A 25,715-nucleotide genomic window follows, 5' to 3' on the forward strand; every position below is an offset into this window, starting at 1 on the left:
GCATACGAACAAAATTTACAAGGCTTATGAGCATTTTTTACTACGGCGTGCCAGCTTGCGTTTGTTTTACCTTCATCCGCCATTAGACGGTTGCTGCAGTGCCCCCTATAGTTTGTTGGAGTTGCGAATTCATGTTCCCAGAAATATTTTAATGAATATCGTTCATAAAAACAATAAACAAAACAGGTCCTAACACTGATGTATACATGAAATACACCGCCAGCTCAGTCAATTCCAGCCGAGGACTGCAGTTTCGTGCTTATTAGCACTCATCAGCCCGGCATAGGATTAACTGAGCTGGAGATGGAAAACCTCTTTAGGTAGGTCATTTAATTTTTTTTTTATAGTTCGGGAGGGGAGGGAAGGGTGTATTTTTTCTAGAGTCCCTAAATTAGTGGTCTCCATTAATTTTAAGTTATCATTGGTCCCTACCATCGTAACGTAAACACAAGCTGTCATTTGGGCAGAAGTGCATTTATTCTTAACTTTTTTATCTTAAAGTCATTTTCTACTTCTGTGAATGTTTGAAACGAAAAAAAAAATATATTAAGTGACGAAACATGTAAAAAAATCTCATTCGCAACTCCAACGAACTATAGGGGGCACTGAAGTCACTGTCTAATGGCGGACTTAAAAACTGAAACAAACGCACATGGTAACGAAGAAAATGCTAAAAGTGTTGTGATTTTTGTTCGTACGTATGATTTTTTCGCTTTATTCTTTTTAAATTAATTTTCAAAGTCTTGTGGATATTCTGGCCCACGTTGAAAGAAATGAGAATTCAAGAAGCATTACTAAACGTCAAAGATTAATGCAAACTACGTAGTTCGTAGTTCTAAGCAGCTATTTCCACGATGTTGAATTCGATATTTATCAATTCCTGATAAAACTAAATAATAATTGTGGCCTGACAAGAATAACAATTAATGCTAGAAAATTCAATATGACATTACAAATTGTTATCGAAAGAAGATGATACTTTTTCGCCTTGCTTGGCTAGCGCTTATTGTTTTCCATTTGTAGCTGAGTTATTTCTCTCGAATTCCCGAATCGTTTAATTTAAAAATTTTCTGTTTCGATTTTTCTAATTTCTGAGTTACGATTTAATTGTGTCATGTTATGCAAATCATCAACAAAATTCTCACGGATGGTGGTAGTTTTCTTTTCAGTTGATTGACCATTATTTCTTTTCACTTATCGAATTCTGTAATCTTACTACCATTTTATTCCACTCATAATAAAAACTAAAAATGGTTTAACTAAAAACGCGAAATCTCGCCAAGGCTACTTTGCTCGCACTATACTAAAACTATAACCCTAAACAAATTTGGCGAAACCTTTCAGCTGAGAATTAAAGGAATAAAGTAAATTCTTTCTCGGTTATTCATTTTGTTCTACGATAATATATTCAAGAAAATATTTTGCATACTGTCCATTCCAACTAAATGCTGCTGTAAAATATGGTAAGTTTAATTAATTTAAGATTAAAAAAACCTCCATATTCTTACAAATTCATACAAAAGAATAAAAAATTTTACCTTGTATAACGTTATCCAAGTTTGTTAATCCAGAATTTTCGCTTTCACCAATTATTAAGGAAATAATGAAAACTAACATTATTTTGAGAAACTCGAGAATACTACTAAGGGACGAATTAATTTCTGTAGCTGAAAGCAAACTAAGACACATCGATTGCGTTAATAAATACTCAGAACAAACTGCCTGTGTTTACGTCAACAGACACACGTGGAACGCAACGTGGCAATGTTTTAGTTTCATTTGCAGTTTTGTAAATCACCGCAAGGTAGCGTATTCGAGCGCTGGAGTTCCGAATTTGTGGTACGAATAATTTTTTCTAATTCAAGAAGAAAAATTAAAAATATTTTTTGTAATTGCGAAACAAAAAAGTGGCAACAAAATAATTAAATACATTTAGTTGCGCCGCCCTGGCAACTTGGTTTCAGGGTCAGGTAATTGGAAATAGTAAAGAGGTCAATTTATAGTTCATGCATTACAGAAATACATAATTTCATTAAAATTTAAATTAATTTTCGTAGTTTTCGAATACTGGTTTCTAATATCAACTTTCATCACTAAATTCTTATGGCTGACACCGAAAAACTAAATATTGATAGCATTATTGCTAGGTTGTTGGAAGGTATGTAACCCTTTTTCTCCTCAAACACAAAATAACGTTTTTTGTATAATTGAATAAATCTCATGTATTGTATGATAGTTTGCATCTTAAGAATGTTCTATAATAAAAGATTCATTTGTTCTATGTGTTAGTATTCCATAGTGTGCCTGGTTTCACTTGGCGAACTGAATACGGTGTTAGTCTACTACGACTCTGTTTGTTTATTGACTATTGTTTGCACTTTTCATTTTAGTAAAATCCTCAAAGTAGATTGTCGTTTATGTTTACAAGGCTGTATGGTGTTTAACTCTAATTATTTACATGAAAATCATTCATCCAATCTCATATTGAGTTAGCCCCACTTGAACACCATGCCGATTGTAAGTTTTATGTTTGTGAGTTTTCCCATTTTTGTCGCTGTGCTAAATTCTGATTATTTTCATCTTTTGTAGAATGTATTTTAGATTAGGAACTTTACTAGGCTTTAATGAAGTAAAATCTGATCACACACACCATATTTGCAGGTCTAGGTATTTTTTATATTAAAATGAGTTGTTAATGTTCTGACCTTTATTTATTATAATCATTGAAAGATTTTTTTCTGCTAATTTTATTCTAAACATTGTTGTCTTCTTCTCCTTTTCTGAATAATAAAAGAAAAAGACATTAACCAAACATTTTATTGATGCATTTTTTAACTATGTAGCGTTATTATCATATTAATAAAAATGTACTCTCTATTTTCTTCTTAAAATTAACATTTATATTTTTATAACTATTGCTGAGTGGTCCTTTTGTAAATACAGTAAAACCTCGTTTATCCAAGTTGATTGGGAGGGATCACTAGTGCCTCGGATGTCGGAATTCTCGGTTAATAGAGGCTTTGTACATAAACCTGTCGGGATCACAAATGGTATAAATTAAAAATATGATAGAATATATTTTGAAGATTGACAGATAAAAAGTAACACTTCAACAAACTAAAATGGAAAATAACTTATAGTAAGTTTTAAAAAGTCAATTGAATTTTTTTCAGCAATACCAAGTTAAATATTAAAAGAGTTAAAGAAAATATTTTTTATCCTCAAACTCATTAGTTTATTATAGTTACATTATTTTTTGAAAAATAGACAACTTCATTACTGGTTCGGTTAACAGAAACCTTGGTTAATAGAAGCTCGGATAATCGAGGTCCTACTGTAATTGATTCTGTTAGGCAGTGGTGCTCATGCCCACCTGGGAGGGAGGGGGAGGGATTTCAATCCGTAGCTCTAGCTCAGGGCCGAACTAACTTAAGTCTACAAATGGCAATTTTGAGGTTGTCACTGTATTGTGTGTAGAATCTTATTCCTTATTGAGCTATTAGACCATATTTCTTTATAACAGAAAAAAATCCTTCATAATTATTTACTGATGTTATGAAAGTGCAAGTCCCAGTCCTTGTATTGTAAGTGTTGTTTGGAGCCAAACTCGTCCATGGAAAAAAAAATTCTCACATCGCAAATGAATCACTTACGTAAGCGCTAAGTTTGAAATGGTGACTTATTCCAGAGTTTGCAGGCTTGAATTTGATCAATTTGCAATGCGGCAATGCAGTTAGTCGTGATCCAAATCAGATTTTACATTTGGTCTATGAATGAATAAGCCAGATAAAAATCATTGATGCTAAAGTACCTCCCATTAGTTTCTGTCAGAACATAGTGTCATAGATTCCAGCATTTGGCAAGAAAAGCTGTGCCCAGAAATGTGATAGCTGTAATATTGGAAGTGAACAAAGACTGCCTGTACGATCTCTGAACAAAATTTGGAATATTACAGAAATAGTGTTCCAGAAATAAATTTCAACCTACTTCCAATATTACTAACTGTAATATTGGACGTGAACAATGACTACTTGTACGATCTCTTAGAAAAATTTGGAGTATAACAGAAATTATGTTCCAGTAACCAATTTCAAGCTACTGAAGACATTTCTGTATTCCAGAAAAGATAGCCCGAATTTCATACACTCACTCCGAATATGATTGCCCTGGAATCTCGAATTTCATAGGTTTTATTCACTGCAATTGCCAAAACCATGCTTCTAAGATGCAAAAATAAATAACTGAATTTTCATAACTTGTTCCATAATTTATTATTTTTTTATGTTTTACTTATAATCATTTCATTCATTTTATTTTATCGAATATTTAAAATTTAAAACTATAATTTACTGACTTTTAGCAGGCAAATTTATCCATGTGAAGGTGTTGCTCATATGCGAAATGTAAAATCCCTTGCCACTTGGATCACCAAATTGCAAAATTGATCAAATTCAAATTTTTTTTTTTTTTGTGGACATTGTCTGATTTTGGAGTTGGATTCCAACAGATGCACCAGACAATTATTATTATACTCTCCTGCAACATGCTGATAGTGTAACTTAAATTAGTCTAGTTTTGAGATACAGAACTTTACTTTCTAATGAATCAGCCTGATTAAATGAAGCTGTAGGGCTTTTTGGATCACATTATGTGTTTTAAAAAAAAAGGAAGGATCATTCAATTTGCTATGTAGCAGGATCGGATCTGCAAAGAGGGTAAACCGGTGCTCGTACCCATAGTAGAAGTTTTGTAGGACGTAAAATTTATGTGTGAATCGGGGGGGGGGGGGGAGGGACCTAATCCCCTCTTAATGCAATGATAAAGAGCCTAAAATTGTTTTCAGACTTTCAATTTTGAAAAAATTTTGAGTGAAGCCTCCAAGCCCCTCCAACCCCTGTCTTTGGGTGCTATATTTTCTTTTTTTCATTTCAACATAAATTTGTTTCATTTTAAATATATCCTATAATTATCTTTCTATTACAGTAAAATCTCATTGCAGCAAATACCAACACAATGAAATATGTTTTATCAAAATGAAGGAACAGTTCTGTTTTAATTGCCATTATATTGATAAATTCCATTGCAACAAAATTCTTGTCAAAACAAAATACAGTTGACTCTCTGTTTAACAACTTCAAGGGGACCACAAAAAATTGTCCTTAAGTAGAATGAGTCCTTAAATAGTATGTTTTTTAAACTACAGTGGAGCATCCAGGATCGTGAAAAGTAATCTTTAAATAGAGAAAATTGTTAGAGCGTCATTAAACAAAGAGCCAACTATAACTGTGTCTCCTTACAATTTGTTGTAACTGGATTCAATTGTTACAAGAAGTTCTTCCTAGAGTTGTACATTTTATTCCTGTTGTAGATTTTTTATGCAGTTAAAAAATTGTCACCTCTGTCCCCCAAAGCAGAATACTTGGTGATGTTCTGCAAAATAAATTCATACATTATAAATTTAGGTTCTGAACATAATCAAGAATATCACATTAGACGAATTGTACGTATAGAAATGTTACCGTTTTCAAAAATTGTGATCGCACTCTATCATACTTGACTTCAGTATGAAACTTATCAAGCCATGGACATTTTATTTATTTGTTCAGTTCTCAATCTTACTGCAGAAAAAAGCATAAATTTAAAATTTCAGGTAGTCATTTCTTCACAAAAAATTCTTCAGTTACAAAAAATACTTAGGTGCCAAGTCATTCTTGGCACCTAAAAGTACAGTCTCTGTTCCTCCTAACATAGAAGAGTTTCAAGTGCTTTGACACTAAAGCTCAAAACTCGCGGTCGCCAGTCGCCAAATGCAACCAATTTTCAAAATTTGGCGACCATTATTTTCACTTCAGTCGCCAATGTGGCTACTATTCGCCAATGCAACCTTCCCTGACCTATAATCTTGACATATGACCTTTCCCCAAATTCTTTTGTCCACTAAAAGTTCGGCTATCGAATCGCCGGGGATAAAGGAGGGGGGGGAGTATTGTCCTCTTTCTGATGTCTCTACGTCCAGCATTAAGAATTATTTTACCACGAAATGCAAGTAATTTAATGTATTTTAAATATTACTATATTTATATGCAATTGTGCTATGCGTTCTTGTTCTGAATAGAAACAAAAATCGCAATCACGACGGCAAATTCGTTAAAAAACTTGCTATTTCGAAAACTCGGCTTTCTTTACACGCGATCGTAAAAATAGACAAATTTCATACACCAATTTAGTAAATTATGCTTTTTGATCTTAAATTCATTTTTTAACTTTATTTCTCCTTAACAAATGGCTATTTCTTCGTTTTGCGGGTTTTTTAAACTATGCGTTTTCAAAATGGCGTCGCGTTGTTAGATTTTCATTTTTACCAGTTAAGACGAAAATGTCCTTTCCAAAATAAATGAAAAGAATTAACATTTGGTTTATATGTTTAATTCTTTTCATTTATTGTACATTTGGTTTACATATGAATAGACAAAAATGGCGCCTTTGAGTCAAAATGCATCGAGACAAGTTAAAAACGATATTGCTAAAAAAAAATTTTTTTGCAAGATTTTTAATTTTTTGTTTGAATCATATTGTTTGTTTTTCCTTTTTTCACTTTTTAAAATATAAAACTTACTGGGGGAGAGGACATATCCGTTTATTTACTTTATTTCTTCTAAAAAAATTATTTTTAAGTTTCGCGGTAAATTTTCAAAATGGCGTCACGTTGTAGATTGTCCATTTTCACCAGTTAGAAGAGGAAAATTTCTGTTCCAAAACAAATAAAGAGAAGTACAATCGCATTTATAAAACACATAAATAAAAAAATGGCACCCTTGCGTCTAGAGAAGGTGGAATGCATACGGCTGAAGCCCTTTTTTTTAGCCTACTTTCCCAGTAAAAGTCAGAAAAAGAAGAAAAAAGCATGAAAGAAGGCTTAATGCATCTTAAAAATATCGTGAAAAAACAAAAAAAAGTCAAAAATAAATAAAATAATTAAATAAATATTGAAAAATTAAAAATTGGAAAGTAGGGTATTGAGATGGGGAAAAATGTCTGTCTGTCTGTCGGTCTGTCTGTCTGTCGGTCTGTCTGTCGGTCTGTCTGTCTGTCTGTCCCCCCCCTAATAACTTTTGAATGAATAGTCCGATTCGAACAAACTTTTTTTTGTTCGAAAGATCTCGGCGAGGACACCTCATTCCCATATTTCACTTTTTGATTTGAACTATTTTTTGTTCAATTTTGAACAGTTCAAAAAAACTTAACATTAGCGCCTACGGGGAAATTCAAAGCAATTCCGAACTGTGAGGCGAATTTGCTTCAAACAAACTTTGTAGGAAAAAGCTTTTGATAAAAAACTTGTATATAAGATATCTTTTTGATTTGAACAATTTTCTGTTCAATTTTGAACAGTTCAAATCCCTTAACATTAGCGCCTACGGGGAAACTGAAAGTCAATGTAGATTCCGTACTTGAAGGCGGATTTACTTCAAACAAACTTTGTTGGAAATAGCTCTTGACGACCTACTCCCGACTCCGACTCCGAGAATTTAGGGGGACCTGACACCGACTCTGACTCCTGTTCCCGACAATTAATCGGACTCCGACTCCCCGACTTCGACTCTGACTTCGTAGCTTTGGCAAACATTTATACACGGAGGACAAATGACTGACTCCGATTCTTGGATATTCGACTCCGACTCTTTTATCCCAAAATGAGATTGACTCCGACTCCGACTCCGCTGCTGTGGTTTTAACTGTGAAATAATTATTGTTGATATGATTTGTTTTTATTTTCACGCTAAAGTTTTAATTTAGGTATTTGGTTTTCGGTGAATAAACTCGAAAAATATGCGCAGACGATTTTTTTTTTTTTTTTTGACAATGAAAATTATTTCTTTAAGTTGACATCTTATTGTTTTTTTTTTTATTTTGGTAAGTGCATTAATTCGTTTAAAAAATTATTTTCGGCAACAGGGGAAAAAGAAACGATTTTTTTTTATATGATGTATTTATTTTAATGAACTTATTATTATTTTTTCGTTTTAAAAGCTGTTAAAAAAAATTTTTAATGGAAAGAAGTGTATTAGCTGCTTTGTTTAAAAGGTGCTGCTATTTTATTTGTTCGTTTTTTTGAAGAAAAGTAAGGAATATTTTATTCCTAGAAATCAGCTTAAAATATTAAAAAAAATATGTTTGAAAAAATTTGCGATTTTAGCTATTTTTGAGAATATTGATCAGGTACTAGAAAGTAGTATGGGTATACGGGAAAGTAGGCTCGTCTAGTTCTAGACGGAACTTCTTGTTTCTTATTCTGCTGGATCTTTTAATTCATTTTTTTTCGTTTTGTTTTATATTGTTTACCTATCTTTTATTTATTCATTTGTTGACACTCAGACTTCGATTTTTATAAAATTTTGCATATTGAAAAAGCAAAAATATATTTTTGTAGAATCGCAAATGATTTAGGTTTTACATTCTGTTGAAGTTTTTAGTATTTTGTTGTTTTCTTTATCAAGGAACTAACTCATCTTTTGGTTGAAAGCTGTGATGTTTCTAGAAGCTTTAAAAGCTGAAAAAATAATGCAGATTATAGTTTGCAAAAGATGTGTAAATAATATCTGGGCAGGGGTGCCCGTCCCCCCCCCAGTTCAGTTCCCCCCCTCCAAAATTTTTCCTCTACCCTGTTTTCCTTTTTAGCTCGCTTTTTATTTCATTTATTTTTTAAATATTTTTTATTTACTTATTTATTTTAATTATTATAAGAAAAGTTCTGTGCTATGCCAATGACATATACACACATATTAAATAAATAAATTAAATAATTTAAATTAAAATAAAGTTTGGCTATTATTTTTTGAGATTTGGCTACCATTTTGTGAGGCTCTGGTAGCCATTGGCTACCAATTCAAAATTTGAGTTTTGAGGTATATTTGACACCCTTCCAAATATCTCATTGCATTAGTAAGTTGTGTTTTCCATCTGAATAGCAGTACATGGCCAATAATGCGACCAAAAAATGGGCACAAAGATAATAATTTGTATTTTACAACTAAAGATGTAAACTACAGAGATTTTGCAGTTTTCTTTAAATTCAAAATAAATCTTAAGTCCCTGCAAATTGCGAATAAAAATAAAAGGGGGCTAAGTCCCTGAATGGTTTACTTCGTAACCAACCTGCTTCAGTCAGGTTGCACAAGTCATCCGTCAAAGATGGCTAATGTAGCCTAGCATTACAGCTAGTACTGAGAGAAATTTTGATTTTTTTTTTCACATCTAATTTTTTCTACAATTTATTAATATCTTTATTACTAATATTTTTTTTGCGAAGTTTTTGAAATTTTATTACCTAAAACAAAGGTTCATCCGTTATTTCTGGAAATTTTATGTTAATAAAAAATAGTGAAGTAAAAAAAAAAGAGAAAATAGTAATTTTTCTGTGTCATTGATGTAACATGTTGGTGTACTTTAAAATTTTTCAATGTTTTTGTGCAGTGTGAAATTAGTTTTAATAATAAAAATTAAAATTTTTGCTTAACCACCTGTCTACATTATAAATTAATAAAATATATTGACTTAACTCTTACAGTCAGGGGATCTCGGCCTGGAAAAAATGTTCAACTGAGTGAAGCAGAAATTCGTGCTTTGTGTCTGAAATCCCGAGAAATATTTTTAAGTCAACCAATCTTACTAGAACTTGAAGCACCATTGAAAATATGTGGTAAGTTACAATTTATGTATATATGTGCCTAGGGATGTTTCCATAGGGTATATACTCCATATACGCCGTATACGCTCAAACAGTTTTTAAAAATATATAGCCTTCAGCTTTAAAAATTTTCATATTATGACATATGTATATGATCAGGGGTCTGGCCAGAGGAAATTTGGGTCCGTTAACGGACCCTTCACAAAAATCCGATCAACCAAAACTGACCTTTCACAGAATCCTGATCAACATAAACGGACCCTTCCCCCTACAAAATTCTGATAAACAAAAACGGATCTTTCACAAATTGTTTACTGGAAGAGCAAATCTCAAATCAAAATAACACATATTTCCGTCTATAAAAGCGATTATTTTTGGAATATTTTTTAAAGTTAAATCAGAGGGATCAGCTTATACAAAATCTGCTAATTTTGCTCAAAAAAAATTAATTTAAATTTTGTCATCTTGAATTCAAATTATGTTTTTCGCTATCACGAGTGTATGTGTGTATGTAGGCATGTGTGTTCGTGTGTAGGGGTATGTGTGTGTAGGCATGTGTGTTAGTGTCCGTGTGCTGGCATGAGTGTTCGTAATTGTGTATATGAGTGTTTGTGTGCGTGGGAGCGGGGTATGTGTGCGTAGGCATATGTGTCTGTGTGCAGGCGTGAATGTGTGAGTAGTTGTTGTGTTGTATGTGTGTGTCTGTGTATGTGTAGGTGTTTGTATGTATGCTTGTGTGTATGTAGGTGTATGTGTTTGTGTGTGTGTGTGTAGTTGTGTATGTATGTGTGTGTGGGATATGGATGCAACCTGGAGAGTGGCGGTTTTCGCTATAGGAGCAGCATCATGAGGAGTCGGTCGACGGTGGCGCTGCAGAGGGTGTTGGCGGGAAAATAAAATGATAGCACATCAAAACAGTCAAATGAAAGCAATAAGCAATCATGATTGCTCAAAAAAAAAGCACTCTTGTGATGCTCCTGCAAGTGATAAATAACTAATGTTGTCAAATAAATATAATGCTTGTTTGTTTCTTTGAAAGAAATTAACAGCTGTAAGTCAGTTTGTTTAATAATTTTGCTTGTTTGTTTCATGCAGAGGTTGTGTTGTAAAATTTTCTGAAAAAGCGTTTTAAGCACTTTTCTCCCTGCTCATGGTTTAATAAACAATAATATACAGCGAAATGAACTTAGAACTGCAAAAGACATTAAGGGGTGGGGGAAATGTGATTGCTTCAGATAGGGCGGTTACCAACTTCAAACTTATCGCCACTTAGCGTCTGGCAGTGCAATGTTTAACTGTTATTTTGGGAGAAAGTTATATGGGTTTGATTTTTCAAAGCTAAAAAAGTTAAATTAATTTTAAATAACTCTTTTATTTACCGCTTTTTCCTTAGATGCCTACATTTTGAATCTTTTTGCATCCAATATGAGAATTATATTTTATTATTTTTTCAAGCTAACTTTGCTTTATTAGGATACAAATAAATGAAAAGGCAATAATGCAAGGCATGATACCATGCCTTGCCTTCAATCTTCGAGTTGAACTGAACCATTGCTTCGGTCACTCGTCTGGTCTATGCTAATTCTATATTAGCTACCAGTTTGTTGGGCACTCTTGGCGTTCTTAAGAGGTTTTCCATCTCTAGCTCAGTCACTTTCCTATGCCAGGCTGATGAGTGCTAACAAGCACGAAATTTCAGTCCTCGACTATAAATGACTGAGCTGGCGGTGAATTTCATGTATTTCTGCTTTAGTCCTTGCTAATAGTATTTAGAAAATCCCATTTGCAAAAGTATAAACTAATTACATTTGCTGAAAAGGTCTTACAAAATATGCTCAAAATTCTTAGTTTTTAGGTTGAAAAACATTTTTTTCTAAATATCTCCACACATCTGATAGCTAGATGGATAAAACTAAGATGGGTGCCTGATCACATCACTAGCTTTGACTGCCATATAGTGAGAAACAGCTAAAATATTTTTAAATAAAAAAAATTGAAGGGTGGGTCAAGGCTCCCTTATGGTCAAGGCTCCCTAGTTACCCTTATGCCTTGTGTTATAATTTTTGCAATTGAAGCAGTAGACAAGATTTAAGTAAAAATCCAAGAGTCAATCCAAAAGTAAGGTTCCCATCTATTTTTCAAATATACAGCACTGGCTATTCTTACTGAAATTTAGATCGATTCTCTATTTTTTATACATAATCGCCATCTTTTTCTACGCATTATTGTCAATAGTGCCTTGACTTCTGCATCGAGTGTCACAGAATTCCACCGCCAGAGTGGGACATGACAGCAACAAACCATTCCGTTCTTGATTGCCGTCCGAAGCTTGAGTCTAGTGATAACACTTGTTTCCTAAGTTTAAGGAACACTTTGATGGCCCATGTTACTGGAGCGATGACGAAGTCTAAAAAGGAGTGAAACGCTTCCTCAACAGGTTGGCGGTGAAATTCTGTGACACTCGATAAAGAAGTTAGGGCACCATCGGCAATAGTGTACAGGAAAAAATAGCGATTATGTGTAAAAATAGAAACTTTTTTTCTTTTCAATGATGTAAATTTCAATGAGAATAGACAGTGCTGTATGTTTGTAAAATTGATGGGAACCTTACTTTTGGATTGACCCTCGTAAGTATATCTTAATTTTATACTTGTTCAGTATGAAGTTGAAATATGAGGGAAAGTTTTCAGTCTTTTTGACAGATTACTGACTAAGACAGAAAAAGTTAAGAGTTAAAAACTAATAGACAATCAAAAAGTAATTTTTGCATCCCTGAGTTGAAATTGGTCAATGAAAGAAAGTATGAAATGTTTTGCTGTGTTACACAAAATATTTATGACAAAATTGATCTGCAAAATTTTCTGTATTTTGTTTGTTCGAAGTTTTTAGTATCTTAAACCAGGGTTGGCAAAAACCCGGGTGTTTTTAAAAAAGCCCATGGACCCAGTGTTTTTTTGGTTTTTTTTTAAATAAAATCCAAAAAAAACCCAACTAAAGTTGAGTTTTTAAAAGAAATGTGGTTTTTTTTTTGTTTTTTTAGGGAAAATGGGGTGCTTGTAGCATATTGTAGTGTAAGTATATGGACAAAGCACAAAAACTGTCTTGGGGTAAAAAAGGCTGGAAAATTCAGCGTTTTCTGAAGAAAAGTAAAAAAGACAACGAAACCCAAGAATGGTGAAGTTTAAGATTTTTTACTTTCCATGATTACCAACAGTTAGGGCAAAGTTACTTCTTGAGTGATAAAATCTATTGTTCGTTTTTAATTACTACATTTTTTATTTGCATTTTACTTGATTGTATTTCATTTTGTTATCCAAAACTACTGTAGAACGTCAAAGTAGTTTAAATCCTTTTTTACTGAATTCCAACTTAATCAAGACATTGAATTTTATGTTGCCTGTTTTTCTATTTCTGTGTACAGAGTAAGAAATATTAAAATTTTTGTTAGATAATGAAAGTATTGTACATAATATTGTTTTCTGTTCAACCGTTTGTAAAACCTGTTAATTTCTAAAAAATATACTTTGTTTATTTGAGATTTGTGACATTTTCGTTTGCAGAAAATAATTCACATGAAAGCCTTATAGCTAGCGTAGTTTCCTCTGTACAATCTACAAATATTGAGAACATCAGACGTGACAGGACTTAGTCCAAATAATTTGAATTATTTATTGACCAGTTAAAGAAAAAGTTAAATATATTTATTTAAAATCTTTGAAGTATTTTTTTTAATGCCCTTAAGAGTCAAAAAATGCTATTAAAGTTCAAAATTCATTTTTTTTCCCAATGTCTGTGGTGAAGAACAAATAAAAAAGAAATTTAAATTGAAAGTATTTAAGTTAATTATTGTTTTTAAAAAACTTCTCAGAAAATTTTTAAAAACCCAAAAGTGGGTTAAATAATGGATTTTTTTAAATGGGTTTTTTCAAAAAAACCTATTGGGTTTAATCTGCCCAACTCTGTCCTAAACGTTTTACTGCCAACCATTATCTTAATGGCTGTTTCTATGTCTATTATTTAAAATTTTTTTTTTCTTTTTTAGGTGATATTCATGGACAATACTATGATCTCCTGCGTCTTTTTGAATATGGGGGCTTTCCTCCTGAAAGCAATTATTTGTTTTTGGGAGACTATGTTGACAGAGGAAAACAATCCTTAGAAACAATATGTTTACTTTTAGCTTATAAAATTAAGTATCCAGAAAATTTTTTCCTTCTTCGAGGCAACCATGAGTGTGCTAGCATCAACCGTATTTATGGATTTTATGATGAATGTAAGTATATAGTTTCCTAGAAATGTCTTTAAAATGTTATCTGTGCAGCAAAACATGCAGTTTGCACTGGTGGAACATCAGTGTGCTTTATGCCAAAAAAAGTTGTGCTTCAAGTGCCAAAAAGGCAATTTTACCCTGAAATTGCTTTGGACTGTGCCAATTGGAAAAACTTTTACCAGTCTGTTAGGGAAAAGTCAGCCACTGTGACTCTTGTCAACCCTTTGTTGTGGCTTGTCGAAACTTGAAACATTGTTCTTTGTTGGCTAGAAGATGTTGTTTTAAGTGCTAGAAGAAATCGTAGCAAATTCACTCTAGAAACTTATTCATAAAAGTGCTAATTTTTTGAACTATTGTTTTGTTTTATTAATATTTAAGGCATAAGTAAATATATTTTTGATTTTTCGTAAGAAATCTCAATTTTATCTTCCTACATCAATCCAGTCGCATGAAAGAATTGTTTAGTTTTAAGAATTTTTCTTTAGTGTTATATACAAATTATTTAATGTTTTTCCTGGTAATATCAGTATTAAAATTGTAAAAAATCAACAGATAAAAAAATGGACCTACTTTATTTTGCACGTTTTAATGTGTATTTCCTTGCTTGTAAGCACAAAGCTTTCTCATTCTTGTTCCCCTTTTTATTTGAAAAGAGATCTTTTTTTTTAATGAGAAATATATTTTACAGGTAAAAGAAGATACAATATCAAGTTATGGAAAACATTTACAGATTGTTTTAATTGCTTGCCTGTTGCAGCAATAGTTGATGAAAAAATATTCTGCTGCCATGGTGGTAAGTTATTCACACTTTTTTTTTTTTTCACTTTTAATCAAGGTTTAAAAATTTATTTTTTTTAAACGATTTCATCAATGTTCAATCATGAATGTAAACGAGATGTAAATGAAAAGTACTTACATTTTATACAGGCCTTGCACATTCCTATAAATCTGAAAAATTCATATATCCCCTATATTTTTAGTCTCAGCTTTCTTGTTTTTCCTATATTTCCCCTTCAACCTGTAGCCTCAGCAATTACCTCTGGGGGGTGCAGGGCCTGGGATTGCTGAGCTTCTGGTCTGGATCAAAAAATCAGCTGCAGGGTGGCGACTGAAACTGTGAAAAAAAGTTTCCTGACTTTTCCCTGATTAAGTTCACCAAATTTCCCTGATTTACATTACCAATGATAATGGTTTTCTTGCTTTGCCCTACTTGAAAACCAGTGCATATGAAGTAAAATACATTGTTAACGTTTTAAGCTGTTAATTAAAACTTATGTTTTAAAAAGATGCTCCTTTTTTTTTTTTTTTTTTTTTTTTGTAAAAATAGTACATTAAATTATCTACAGGGAAATATTATAGAAAATCTAAAACAAATACTGTTTACTTCCAGTAACCAGTTAACATAAGAATTCTAAGAAATTACTACAAACACTCGTAAAGAAATATCTAATCATGATGAAAGTAAAAAGTTTATATGGCAATAATTTTGAACTAAATTTTCAAGCAGTATAATTATTGCTGCAAGAATGTCATTCCATGTGGAACAAACCAGAAATTGAGGTGTGACCCCTTAGGCTTGGGTGATGGAATGTTGAGGAAACTAAGCATATTTTTTGCTTTTATGTATTTAAAAAATCATAGATATTTTTAATGAGTCGAAGTTATTTCATATAAGCTGTTGATGTTTTAAACATTTGTTCTTCATCAACAGATGAGAAAACTGCAGTTTGTTCTATGATAGGAATTAAAATTATTGCTTGGTTGTTTGCAAAACATGGTTGATAAGATACTCATGAATGTGGGAAGTGTCGCTGTTTGAGCCTAGGGCTCATCTAGATGAAATTTAAAACTGTTTCTGAACTAAAATCTCGACAAAAATAAAATAAATAAAAATAAATAAAGTTGAAAGCAAATCAAGTACCACTATGCAACCATTTTTTTTTTCCAATTATATTTACACTTGTTTCATAATTAGTATTCGGTGGAATGTCAAGACTGGCAACCTACAGTTGTAGCTCGTCAAAAAAATAAAAAAAAATAAATAAATAAATAAAATTAACAATGCGTAAATTTGTTTAATAAATATCATAATTATCCTCAAACTTTGAATTTTTTCTCGCAACTGTGTTTGCATGTTCCTCTATAAAATTTGGGCCTGCCTCGGGGCGTGTTACTATTAATGTTTTCTATTTTGTTACTATTAATGTTTTCTATTTTAATTAATGACAAATATCACCTATAATGTTCTACCTCATAAAAAAAAGTTAAGTCGTCAGTTTTTTCACTCTTACAATTTTTTATTTTACATAAAAAAAAATCTTTAAAATGTTTTTATTTTTGACATTTTCAATTTAAATCACTTTCAGTTATTATACAGATAATTTGTCCTAAAGCATAAAAATCAGCATTGAGTTAGTGGATTAAGGGTTATATACTGGTCTCTCTTTTTGAGTATTAGTCGAGTCTTGGCTTAAAAAAGAGATGAGCAACATTGTTTGACTTGCATTTTTTACCATTGTGTGTTTGTGTCCTAAGCATGTATTTTGAATGCATTTGTTTTCAAATTTTTCCACTACAAGAAACAATTGTCTCTTTTCTAAATTACAGGTCTCAGCCCTGACCTTCAATCTATGGAACAAATACGTCGTATCATGCGTCCAACAGATGTTCCTGATCAAGGTTTATTGTGTGATTTGCTCTGGTCTGATCCAGACAAAGATGTCATGGGATGGGGTGAAAATGATAGAGGCGTATCATATACTTTTGGAGCTGATATTGTGGGAAAATTCTTGCACAAGCATGACCTTGACTTAATATGCCGTGCTCATCAGGTACATTTTTCTTTTTGTTTGTTTTATGAATTGAATATCACATAAAATTTACACATTGTTTTTTTACGTTTTAACATGTATGTCCCAATTTTTATGTATTTTGAAATCTGATTCCATCTGCTACCAATAATTTTGTTAGAATATAATTTTCAATTAATAATTTTACCAGTATTTTTAACCCCAGGGTTTGTACAGGTCATGGAAATCCCGGAAAGTCATGGAAAAATCCCTGTCAAAGAGAAAGTTACAGTAAATAAAAGAGCATCAGAAATCTTGAGTGATTTAACAGTATTGCACATATAAGAGCTATTAAAGTTGGAAATTTGAACAATCCCAAAAACAAATCTGAATTTTGAAATTTCGTTGCATCCACTTCTGTAGCAGCCCCTCGTCTTTTTTTGCAATGTGATTTTACTGCTTGTACATCACTCAGTTTGAACATTTCTGATATTTTATATTCTGTAGTAGCAAACTTGTACGTTATTGATTTTGCCACGCCTGCTCAAAAACTCAGTTCAGAGAGTTGTATCCAGGTTCATTTCCATCACTCGTAAAAACATTATTATTGAATTTATCAAAGTATATCTGAATTTGTTGAAGGTTGTAGAAAATTCAGGTAATAGAATACAGAAATAGGGAATTCTAATACTCTAAAGTAATAGTCCCTAACATACGACCCGCAAAACTAATCCATGAGACCCACTGCTACATTCAATATTAGGAATCAAACACTATGTTCTGGAATTTCTGAACCTATTAATTTATATGCATTTAAAAATGCAAATAAGTAACCAAGTACAGCTGAATGAAAAGATAACCACTAAATTTGTTTCAAAATAAATATCTGGTTTAGAAATATGAATTTACTAAAGAATGTAACCTTACTTAAAAGAACCAAGATATTGTCAATTTGTAACGATGAGTAAATCTAATGATACTAAAAGGCAACCTTTGAAGCAAATTTATTGAAACTCAGTAAGGACTTATTCAACCTTTACGACATTCATTATCATTCTGCCTGTTTATATATATATAAAAAAAAAACATTTAAGCATCATGATATTCCATTCACTATATTTTTATTTTTCAATCACAATCAATGAGGTGGTGCATTCACATAGAAGTAATGCTCATTTCCAAAAATTTGAAATTAAATTATTTATTAAAATAGTTTAATTTCAAATATAGTTTAATTAATATTATTTATTAAAATTATTCTATTAGAACTATTCTTTTCATGTAACAAGATCATGAAAATTTTTATGAAGTCATGAAAAAGTCATGGAATTTTTTTATCCAAACAGAGTATGAACCCTGTAGCCCTTATATTTAAAATTTGGAGTTGAACACTTTTTATGCTCTTTATTTTGCCATGTTCACTTAAAATTTTGATCCACTTGCATCCCAGTTGATTAAGACCAATGCCATTAGTAAGGAATATCATCAAGTTGTACTAGTGTTTATCTTAAATTTATATCGATTTTGGTAAATTTGTCTGAAAAGTTAATTATAAATATTTAGGGTTGAGATAGAATAAAAATCATGGAATTTTCATTATATTTTTATAAGTCTGGAAATGTTGCCAATTTCTAAAATTTTAATATGTTCCCGTTATTTGTGCATAGCCTTTCCCAAAATCCTTGCTTGATGTTTTGTATGACCAGTTCATTATTTCATTTTGAGCATTGCGAATTTGTGTTAATCTAGCATCAAGAAATTTTACATGTGTAAGGCTTCGTTATGTGTTAACCTATCTGAAATTGTGCATTATTCATTAAAAATAACAGTTCCTCAGTCTCCGACTTTTGACAAGAGATGTCCATTTTTTACTTTAAATCCCTGATCTCCGACTACCATAGAAATTTCACCGACTTAAAAAAAAAAAAAAAGTTGAACTTGATGATAATCGAAAACATGGCATGAACTTCAGGATTGTTAGAGTAATTTCTGATTGGAACCTATTGTGAAGACCCAAAATACACTCCTAAAACAGAGACTTTCTCATTCCATGAAGAAATGAATCTATCCTTGTTGTGCTTTATTACTGCACAGAAATCAAATTGGATATGTCTCCTGAAAAGCATTCTTGTGATATCATTCACTGCAAAGATAGAGAGCAAGTAAAAAGAAGGTATTTTCAAACCGGTTTCGTTGTTGCTTATCCTCTTGCTTTGCTACTTAATGAATTCACTGTATTCCATCATACATTGTTTTTTCTTTTTCATGTGCCCATGATGCTAATACAGTCAACTCTAGATAAATCGAAGTCTCAAAGGCTAAAACTATAGAGTTATTGGAAATTTGAGTTACGGGAAATTCCCACAACCTTTTGGGATCCAATAAAAACTTCATGATAAATTTTATAGTTATAAAGCTTCAACTTATCACGAGTTGATTGTATCTTATCCTGTCTGTATTGTATTTCTTTCATGAATAGAAATTGTTCTTACAGAATTGAAGATAAGTTAATCATTTAAAAAAAAAAACCTATTTACATTTTTCTTTTCACTAAAATTGTTTAATTTCCATAATATTTCCTAGTAAAATTTATTTTTGTTTTGGTAAACTTATTTTAGGTTGTTGAAGATGGTTATGAGTTCTTTGCAAAAAGGCAATTAGTAACATTATTTTCTGCTCCTAATTATTGTGGTGAATTCGATAATGCTGGAGCTATGATGAGTGTGGATGATACATTAATGTGCTCATTTCAGGTAAGCTTGGAAACCGCTTGATGTTTTGATGTTTTAATGCATGTGTTTTATTTGATGTGTATTTTATTTGATGCTCTTTTAGCAACATCATTGCTTTAAATCTTGTTACTAAATAATTTCGAATGATGCTAAAAAGTAGTGTTTTTATAAAATTAATATTGTTTGATAAATGAATACACATTGTAGTATATCCCGCCACCCAATTTCTTTTATTTTAAGTTCTTTAAGTTTATCTGTGAGTACTTCATTGATTCATTTTTGTATATTAATTTAAAAAATAACACAAATTTAAGAAGAAGCATAATTGAAATTGGTGTGCTATTGGCTTATTTGGTGTGTTGAGCAAGATAGAGCTGAGGGACTGTGGGAAACCTAGTGGCTAAGATGCAGAATTTAGAAGGGGAGGTGGGTGAAATTGCTCGCCAACAGTAACATACCTCTAAAAAAAATTAAACAAAATAAGGCATTGGAGAAAAGTTATAAATTTTAGGTAACATTTTTTACTGCTTTATTCATAAATACAAAAATGCTTTGAAAAATAATATATTTACCAATTTTTATAGTGAAAATTAATTGTTTGGTTAAAGTTTGAAAATTCTTTAAGTTTTGAAATTTTAATCATGTGTTATTGACTAACGTTGTGATAATATTGTGGCAGAAAAGGGTATTAAATTCAGATGTAAAACAGTAATGGTTGTATCTTTCAAATTTTTGATATGTGCCGTTGTTGTTGCCAGTGTCGGACATTCTAATGCCAGATGGGGGGGGGGGGAGCAAGCCAGGGCCCTTGCGCCTGGTGGAATTTTCTGGGGGTGGGGGCAGCAAATTCACTTCATATGTTTTGAAACTATATAAAAACTTGAAGGAAGATGGGACACAACCGTAGTTTCAAGATTTGCCCATAGCTCTGAGTAAAACAAAAGATCTGGCACTGCAATAATCAATACAGTCAGACCTCGATATAAGGTCACTTTCCTTAAGTCCGGACTCATTGAATAGGGATTCTGTGTTATGGATTATCGGATATATGGTCAGGTCTCAAATACCGGCATCACTTATAAGGTCATTTTTGTCGACATTTCTTTGAGTGATTTCAATGCTTCACTGGTTCAGTTCCACGAATTTTCCCTAGTATATGATCTTTTATCGACAAAATGCAATCTATCCAACAAATGTAAGAAAAACTTTTCCATGAAACCCTTTATCCCCTCAAATTCTAGGAAAAGGCGTGTAGAGACACTGGAATGCTGCAGAGAGAAGTGTGGAGTGAGTAGGAGGGATCATTCACCCCCCCCCCCCAACACATTTAAAAAGGAAGAGTTTTGTTTCTTCCCCTGGCTGCTTACTGTTAGTCCCTATTCATGCTTTGTGGATTGAGGGTGGCAGCTTTTATATAAGGGTCAAGGGCAATAAAGATAGCTTTTAGCAATTCATACAAATTTGGAAGGCAGGTCTCCCATAGTGTCACGTGTCCGTGGTAAGCACATAACCATTTTTGACGAGCAAATCACTGGAAATTATCTCATTCCCGCCGTTCTTTCATTGTATTAATTTCTGAATTAAAATTTAAACAAATAATTTCCTAATTTTTAACCAATTGTATTAATTTTGATTGACTCGAACTTAATGAAAACATCGTAACTTCATGAAGTGATATAATTTTGAAAACATGTTTTAGAATTTGTTTTTTCGATAAAAGTATTTGAACCAGTTATAAGGTCACATTCTCAAAGTCCCAAGGGGTGACCTTATATCCAGGTCCCACTGTATATATCAACTTGGAGATTGATTTAACTTAATGAAAATTTGGATTTCTCATAAGCATCTTTGGGTTAATAAAGTTTTATTTATAATAAAAATAAAGTTTTTTTTTTAACAAATAATATCAGTTGACATTGGTCAACCTGGAATTTTTTGTAAAACAGGGAAACCATGTAAAAGTCGGGATGTTCATTCTCTAATTTTAATGGCAACCCTCTACACCTTATTCTGTTTTCTTAAATTTTTTGGGCACTGCTGCCTCTGTCCCCCTTTTTTGGATGGCACTATTATTTGAGAGCTAGGTCTTTGCCTAAGGTTGCATTCAAACTTGGATCCAGTCTTTGGATTTTTTAAGACTCAGAAAATCGTCAGCATTTATGTCGTATGATTATACGACATGTTTAAGATACTTTGAGCATCAATTTGGCTAAGACACTAGGCTAAATTAAATTCCAAGCACTTTTCAAAGCTGGGCTATGTCAGCCCAGTCAGGAACTAGAGCCGAGCTCAAAATCGGATTTGTATAAGTTGGGGCTCTCTGCAGTTGTGACACTTTCTCATTGTTAGAACTCTGGTGCCTACATCTGATGGGATTACTGGGTGCAAAAACTCTCAAGTAGTGCCGCCGATCTAACGACGGAAGTGCCACATTCAAAAATGGATACCAGTCCCTGGGGAATGCATTACATCGCCAAATAGCTAGGTTCCAATATGCACCCTCATTAGTAACAGAATCTGCTTTTCAAGGAAAACAAAAGTTTGTTCAAATTACTATAAGAAATATGATTTATTATGACATACACAATAAATTTTAAAACCATTTCTGTTGCAGATTTTGAAACCTGCTGATAAGAAGAAATTTCCTTATGGACCTATGAATGCAAATCGCCCAATCACCCCACCGCGGGGCCAAGTAAATAAGAAAAACAACAAAAAATAGTATTAGTTTAGCTTTTTGTTGAAACATTTGCATAAGATATTTCTGTATCCTGATCCTTGTGTCCATTAATGTGTCTGCAGGTCAGGCCGTAAGACATTTTCCCTCTTTGGAGTCAGTTCACTTTTCATGAAACTCTTAGTTCAATTCTGTACTTATCCATTTATGTACTGTATATACCACAAACTATGCAATATGTACAAAAAATGGATTGTCACATGTTTCCATTTCGTCTCTTGAATAATATCTCATTATTTGTATGCCTAAGTTTCCCTTTAGAAATCTCGAATAAAGTGTCAGTTCATTTGTTGCTAGCCGCGGTATTTTAAGTTTTAGTTCCAAGTTTTTAAATGAAGACATGTTATCTCCTTTAAAGTTAATGTTTCTGAGCACCATGTGAATGTATTCTTTATAACCTTGGAATAGTCCATCTTCTCTATGCAAACTTAAATGCCTAGAACAGTTGTGAATTTTGGAAATGTTAATTTTTGATATGGAAATAAAAAAAAGTATACTATACAAAATAATTTTTTTACAAACATTATGAAAGGCTCTTTGAATTTTTATAGATTTTAATTTGATTATGGTTTATTCAAATATGTACACAACTGTAAATAATTTGAATATGCAATGTAAACAAATTACAAAGCCTTTAGATTAACGTATTATTAACATTACTATAATACTTTTGATAAACATTTTTTGCTCTTTCAATTTTCATACATTACTTCTAAGGCATTTTGTTTAGTGATTCCTATTTAAAAAATTTATCAAAATAAAGTGCTTGACAAGATTTTTTCATGCAATTTAAATAGTTCAAAGTGTTATATGCACATGGAACTTTTTTCTAGGTTTAAAAATGACTAATTATATACTTGATTGCATGTTAAAACATAGATTTTTAATATGTAATTTTATTATAAGATAAAATTTCAGTTGTATATGAACTATTTTTATTATTGCCATTCTTATGTCTTCTGCTTTGAAATTTTTGTAAGCAATTTTAAAATCGCAATTTTTGTAAAAGCTCCCTTGTTTTTATGCATCAATAAAAACATTTTTTAAAATTGTTGTCAACCTCATGCTGGATGACTGCCTCATGATAATTATTTTAAAGTTTTTTCTAACTTAATTTCTGTAAAGTATAAAAGTATTTCTGTAAAGTACAAGTAAAGCTTGTTGCTGGTGGGCATTACCGAAGCCACAATTTTTATCTGTAATCATTACAATTTCTCTTTTTCATTTACAACATTTTCCCTAAGAATATAAACCTACTTGTGATCAGAAAAAAAAAGAAATTGCATGCATTTGAAGTTTTGGATTAAAATTCCACCATTCCTGGAATTAAAAAAACATTTTATTATCAATCCAGAGTTGAGTTCATATAGATTATAATTGAATAAAGAATACTCAAATTCTCAGCATGATTGGTGAATAACTCTTTGAGCTAGAATGCCCACCAGTTGGAAAAGAAGTTGTTTCCAGAAAAACTGCTGTGAGTGTTTTCATATCTCCATGTCACTTAAGTGCTCATAGCATAGGAATTTTTCACTGAAATTTCGGCAACAAACCTTTTACGACACTAAAAAAAGTTGATTTTTTGATCTGTAACTTTGTTGAAACTACATTTGAGGGGAGAGTCATTTCAACAAAAGTTCAATTTCTTTTATTGACATAGTTAGTCATACATTGTCAATAATACGGTTTCAACTCAAATCATTAATTTTTAAAAGACTTAAAATTTAAAAATATTAGTTTCGCAAAACCCTTGTGTGATCTCAGTGGAACCCCGGGGTTTCATAGGATACAATTTAAGAAACAGTGATTTAAAGAATAATTGTTCATAACTTCTGAACCCCAGCACTTAAATTTTATACCAAAAGCATACAGAAATAATAAGTTCCAAAAAGATCCAATCTTCAAGAAATTGCCAAAAAAAGAAATTTTTTTTTCAGATAGACTTAAGTATGGCACTAGATTGTATGATTAGTTGTTTAATTTCTAAGCAAATAAGAGGAGTGACTCACAACAGCAATATGGTGAAAATACAAAAAGAGATCAGATTCAAATCAAAGAGGCAAGATTAGAAAACGGCTAGCTAAAGCTTCGCACAAACTGAAAGAGACTCTACAAAAACAAAAAGGAGTAAAAGTGGTTAGAGAGTTTAATCTTTCTCTCTTTTCATATTAAATAGTTTTAAGATTAGAAACAATTGATAAAATTGAAAGCCAAAATAATGAGGTCCCATCGGTTTTTAATATAATCATATACCTCCAAAACTAACTTTTTTAGAATCTTGATAAAGAAATCCTACCGTCAAATAGTGTCATTAATTACAATCACTTCATATTTCTGATCAACAAAAAGAAAAATGTAATCACTTTTTTGTATCTTTTTTCTCAAAAGTCTTATTCTTTAGCCTGTATAATTTGGTCACTTTTCAAGTAGATTTTCTCACCTTTTTCAAAGGTCTCTCACTCTCCTCAGTCTGTTCATAAGCTGATTTAAAAAAAAAAAAAAAAAAACTAACCAAAAGATTATCAAAACTTGATTGGTTGCAACCTCCGAGTATCAAAGTTATCCTGTACTCCCCTCCAAAGATCAATTCTGGCAGTGCTCTCGTTCAAATTGATGATTTTATAAAACAATTTCTGAATCTCAATAATAAATACTGTAACAATATTTTATATAATTGCTCATAAAGAAAAAAAACACTTAATTTTCTACTAGGATATTCAATTGACTTTGATATTTCCGAGTCGAAACTGATTCACTAAAACTACAACAAAGATTTTTAAAATCCTGTTACTTAAGAGAATTTTTATATTACAGTTGTAATTAAATGAGTCTGTTTTAACTAAAAGTCATGTTTCATGATTAAAAATAAATTTAAGTATTAATATTCAGAAACGTTTGTTTTATAAATTTAATAATCTGAGGGAATAAAATATCCATAAATAAGACCTAACTCAGTCTGTTTGGTTAATGAGAAAATTCGATACTGCTTATGATGCTAAGCTGCTGAAAACACTGGTCAAAATTCTAACGTTTAAAATTAGCTTATGAGTTTTTTTTTTCTCTTGAAATGATTGACTGATTACTTTTTCAATTTTGATTATTGGTGCACCTTAATGAGTAATACAAAGTTCCCTTCTGAAAAAAATGTCACTAATCATGGTCCTCCCTTTTGCAAAATCCATCTAACTGAAACTACAATATTGTGAGTAGAGTTTGATTATGGCTCTTGACTTGTGTAACAGATAAAACTTAATTTTTGCAACATATCTAATGAAAGAAAAACCATCACTGTTCGTGTTCACCAAAATAATCATCTAAACAAGATTATTCTGATTAAAGCATGGACGATTGAACTTTTTGCTGTGTCAAGAAGTGAACAAGTCAGAAGAACTTAAGCTATTCCAAAACTGAGTTTTCATGGAAAGCGCTCAAACATTTCATTACATAGGTGCACCTGATTAAATTAAAAATATTTTTTTAGAGATAAAACTGAGGTAGG

The 25,715-nt window shown here is 31.7% G+C and overlaps 1 protein-coding gene across 1 annotated transcript; it reads left to right on the plus strand.

The window, feature by feature from the left end:
* The first annotated feature begins 1,947 nt into the window (after nucleotides 1–1,947).
* On the plus strand, nucleotides 1,948–25,672 carry LOC129234103 (serine/threonine-protein phosphatase PP1-gamma catalytic subunit A). The gene is made up of 7 exons (XM_054867994.1): nucleotides 1,948–2,158; nucleotides 9,569–9,700; nucleotides 13,731–13,961; nucleotides 14,647–14,751; nucleotides 16,566–16,789; nucleotides 19,366–19,500; nucleotides 22,094–25,672. Exons 1-7 carry the CDS (start codon nucleotides 2,104–2,106, stop codon nucleotides 22,199–22,201), a joined length of 990 nt encoding a protein of 329 aa, XP_054723969.1. The 5' UTR covers nucleotides 1,948–2,103; the 3' UTR covers nucleotides 22,202–25,672.
* The last annotated feature ends 43 nt before the right edge of the window (nucleotides 25,673–25,715 follow it).

This window comes from Uloborus diversus, chromosome 1 (assembly GCF_026930045.1).
Source record: "Uloborus diversus isolate 005 chromosome 1, Udiv.v.3.1, whole genome shotgun sequence".
NCBI classification, from domain to species: Eukaryota; Metazoa; Arthropoda; class Arachnida; order Araneae; family Uloboridae; genus Uloborus; species Uloborus diversus.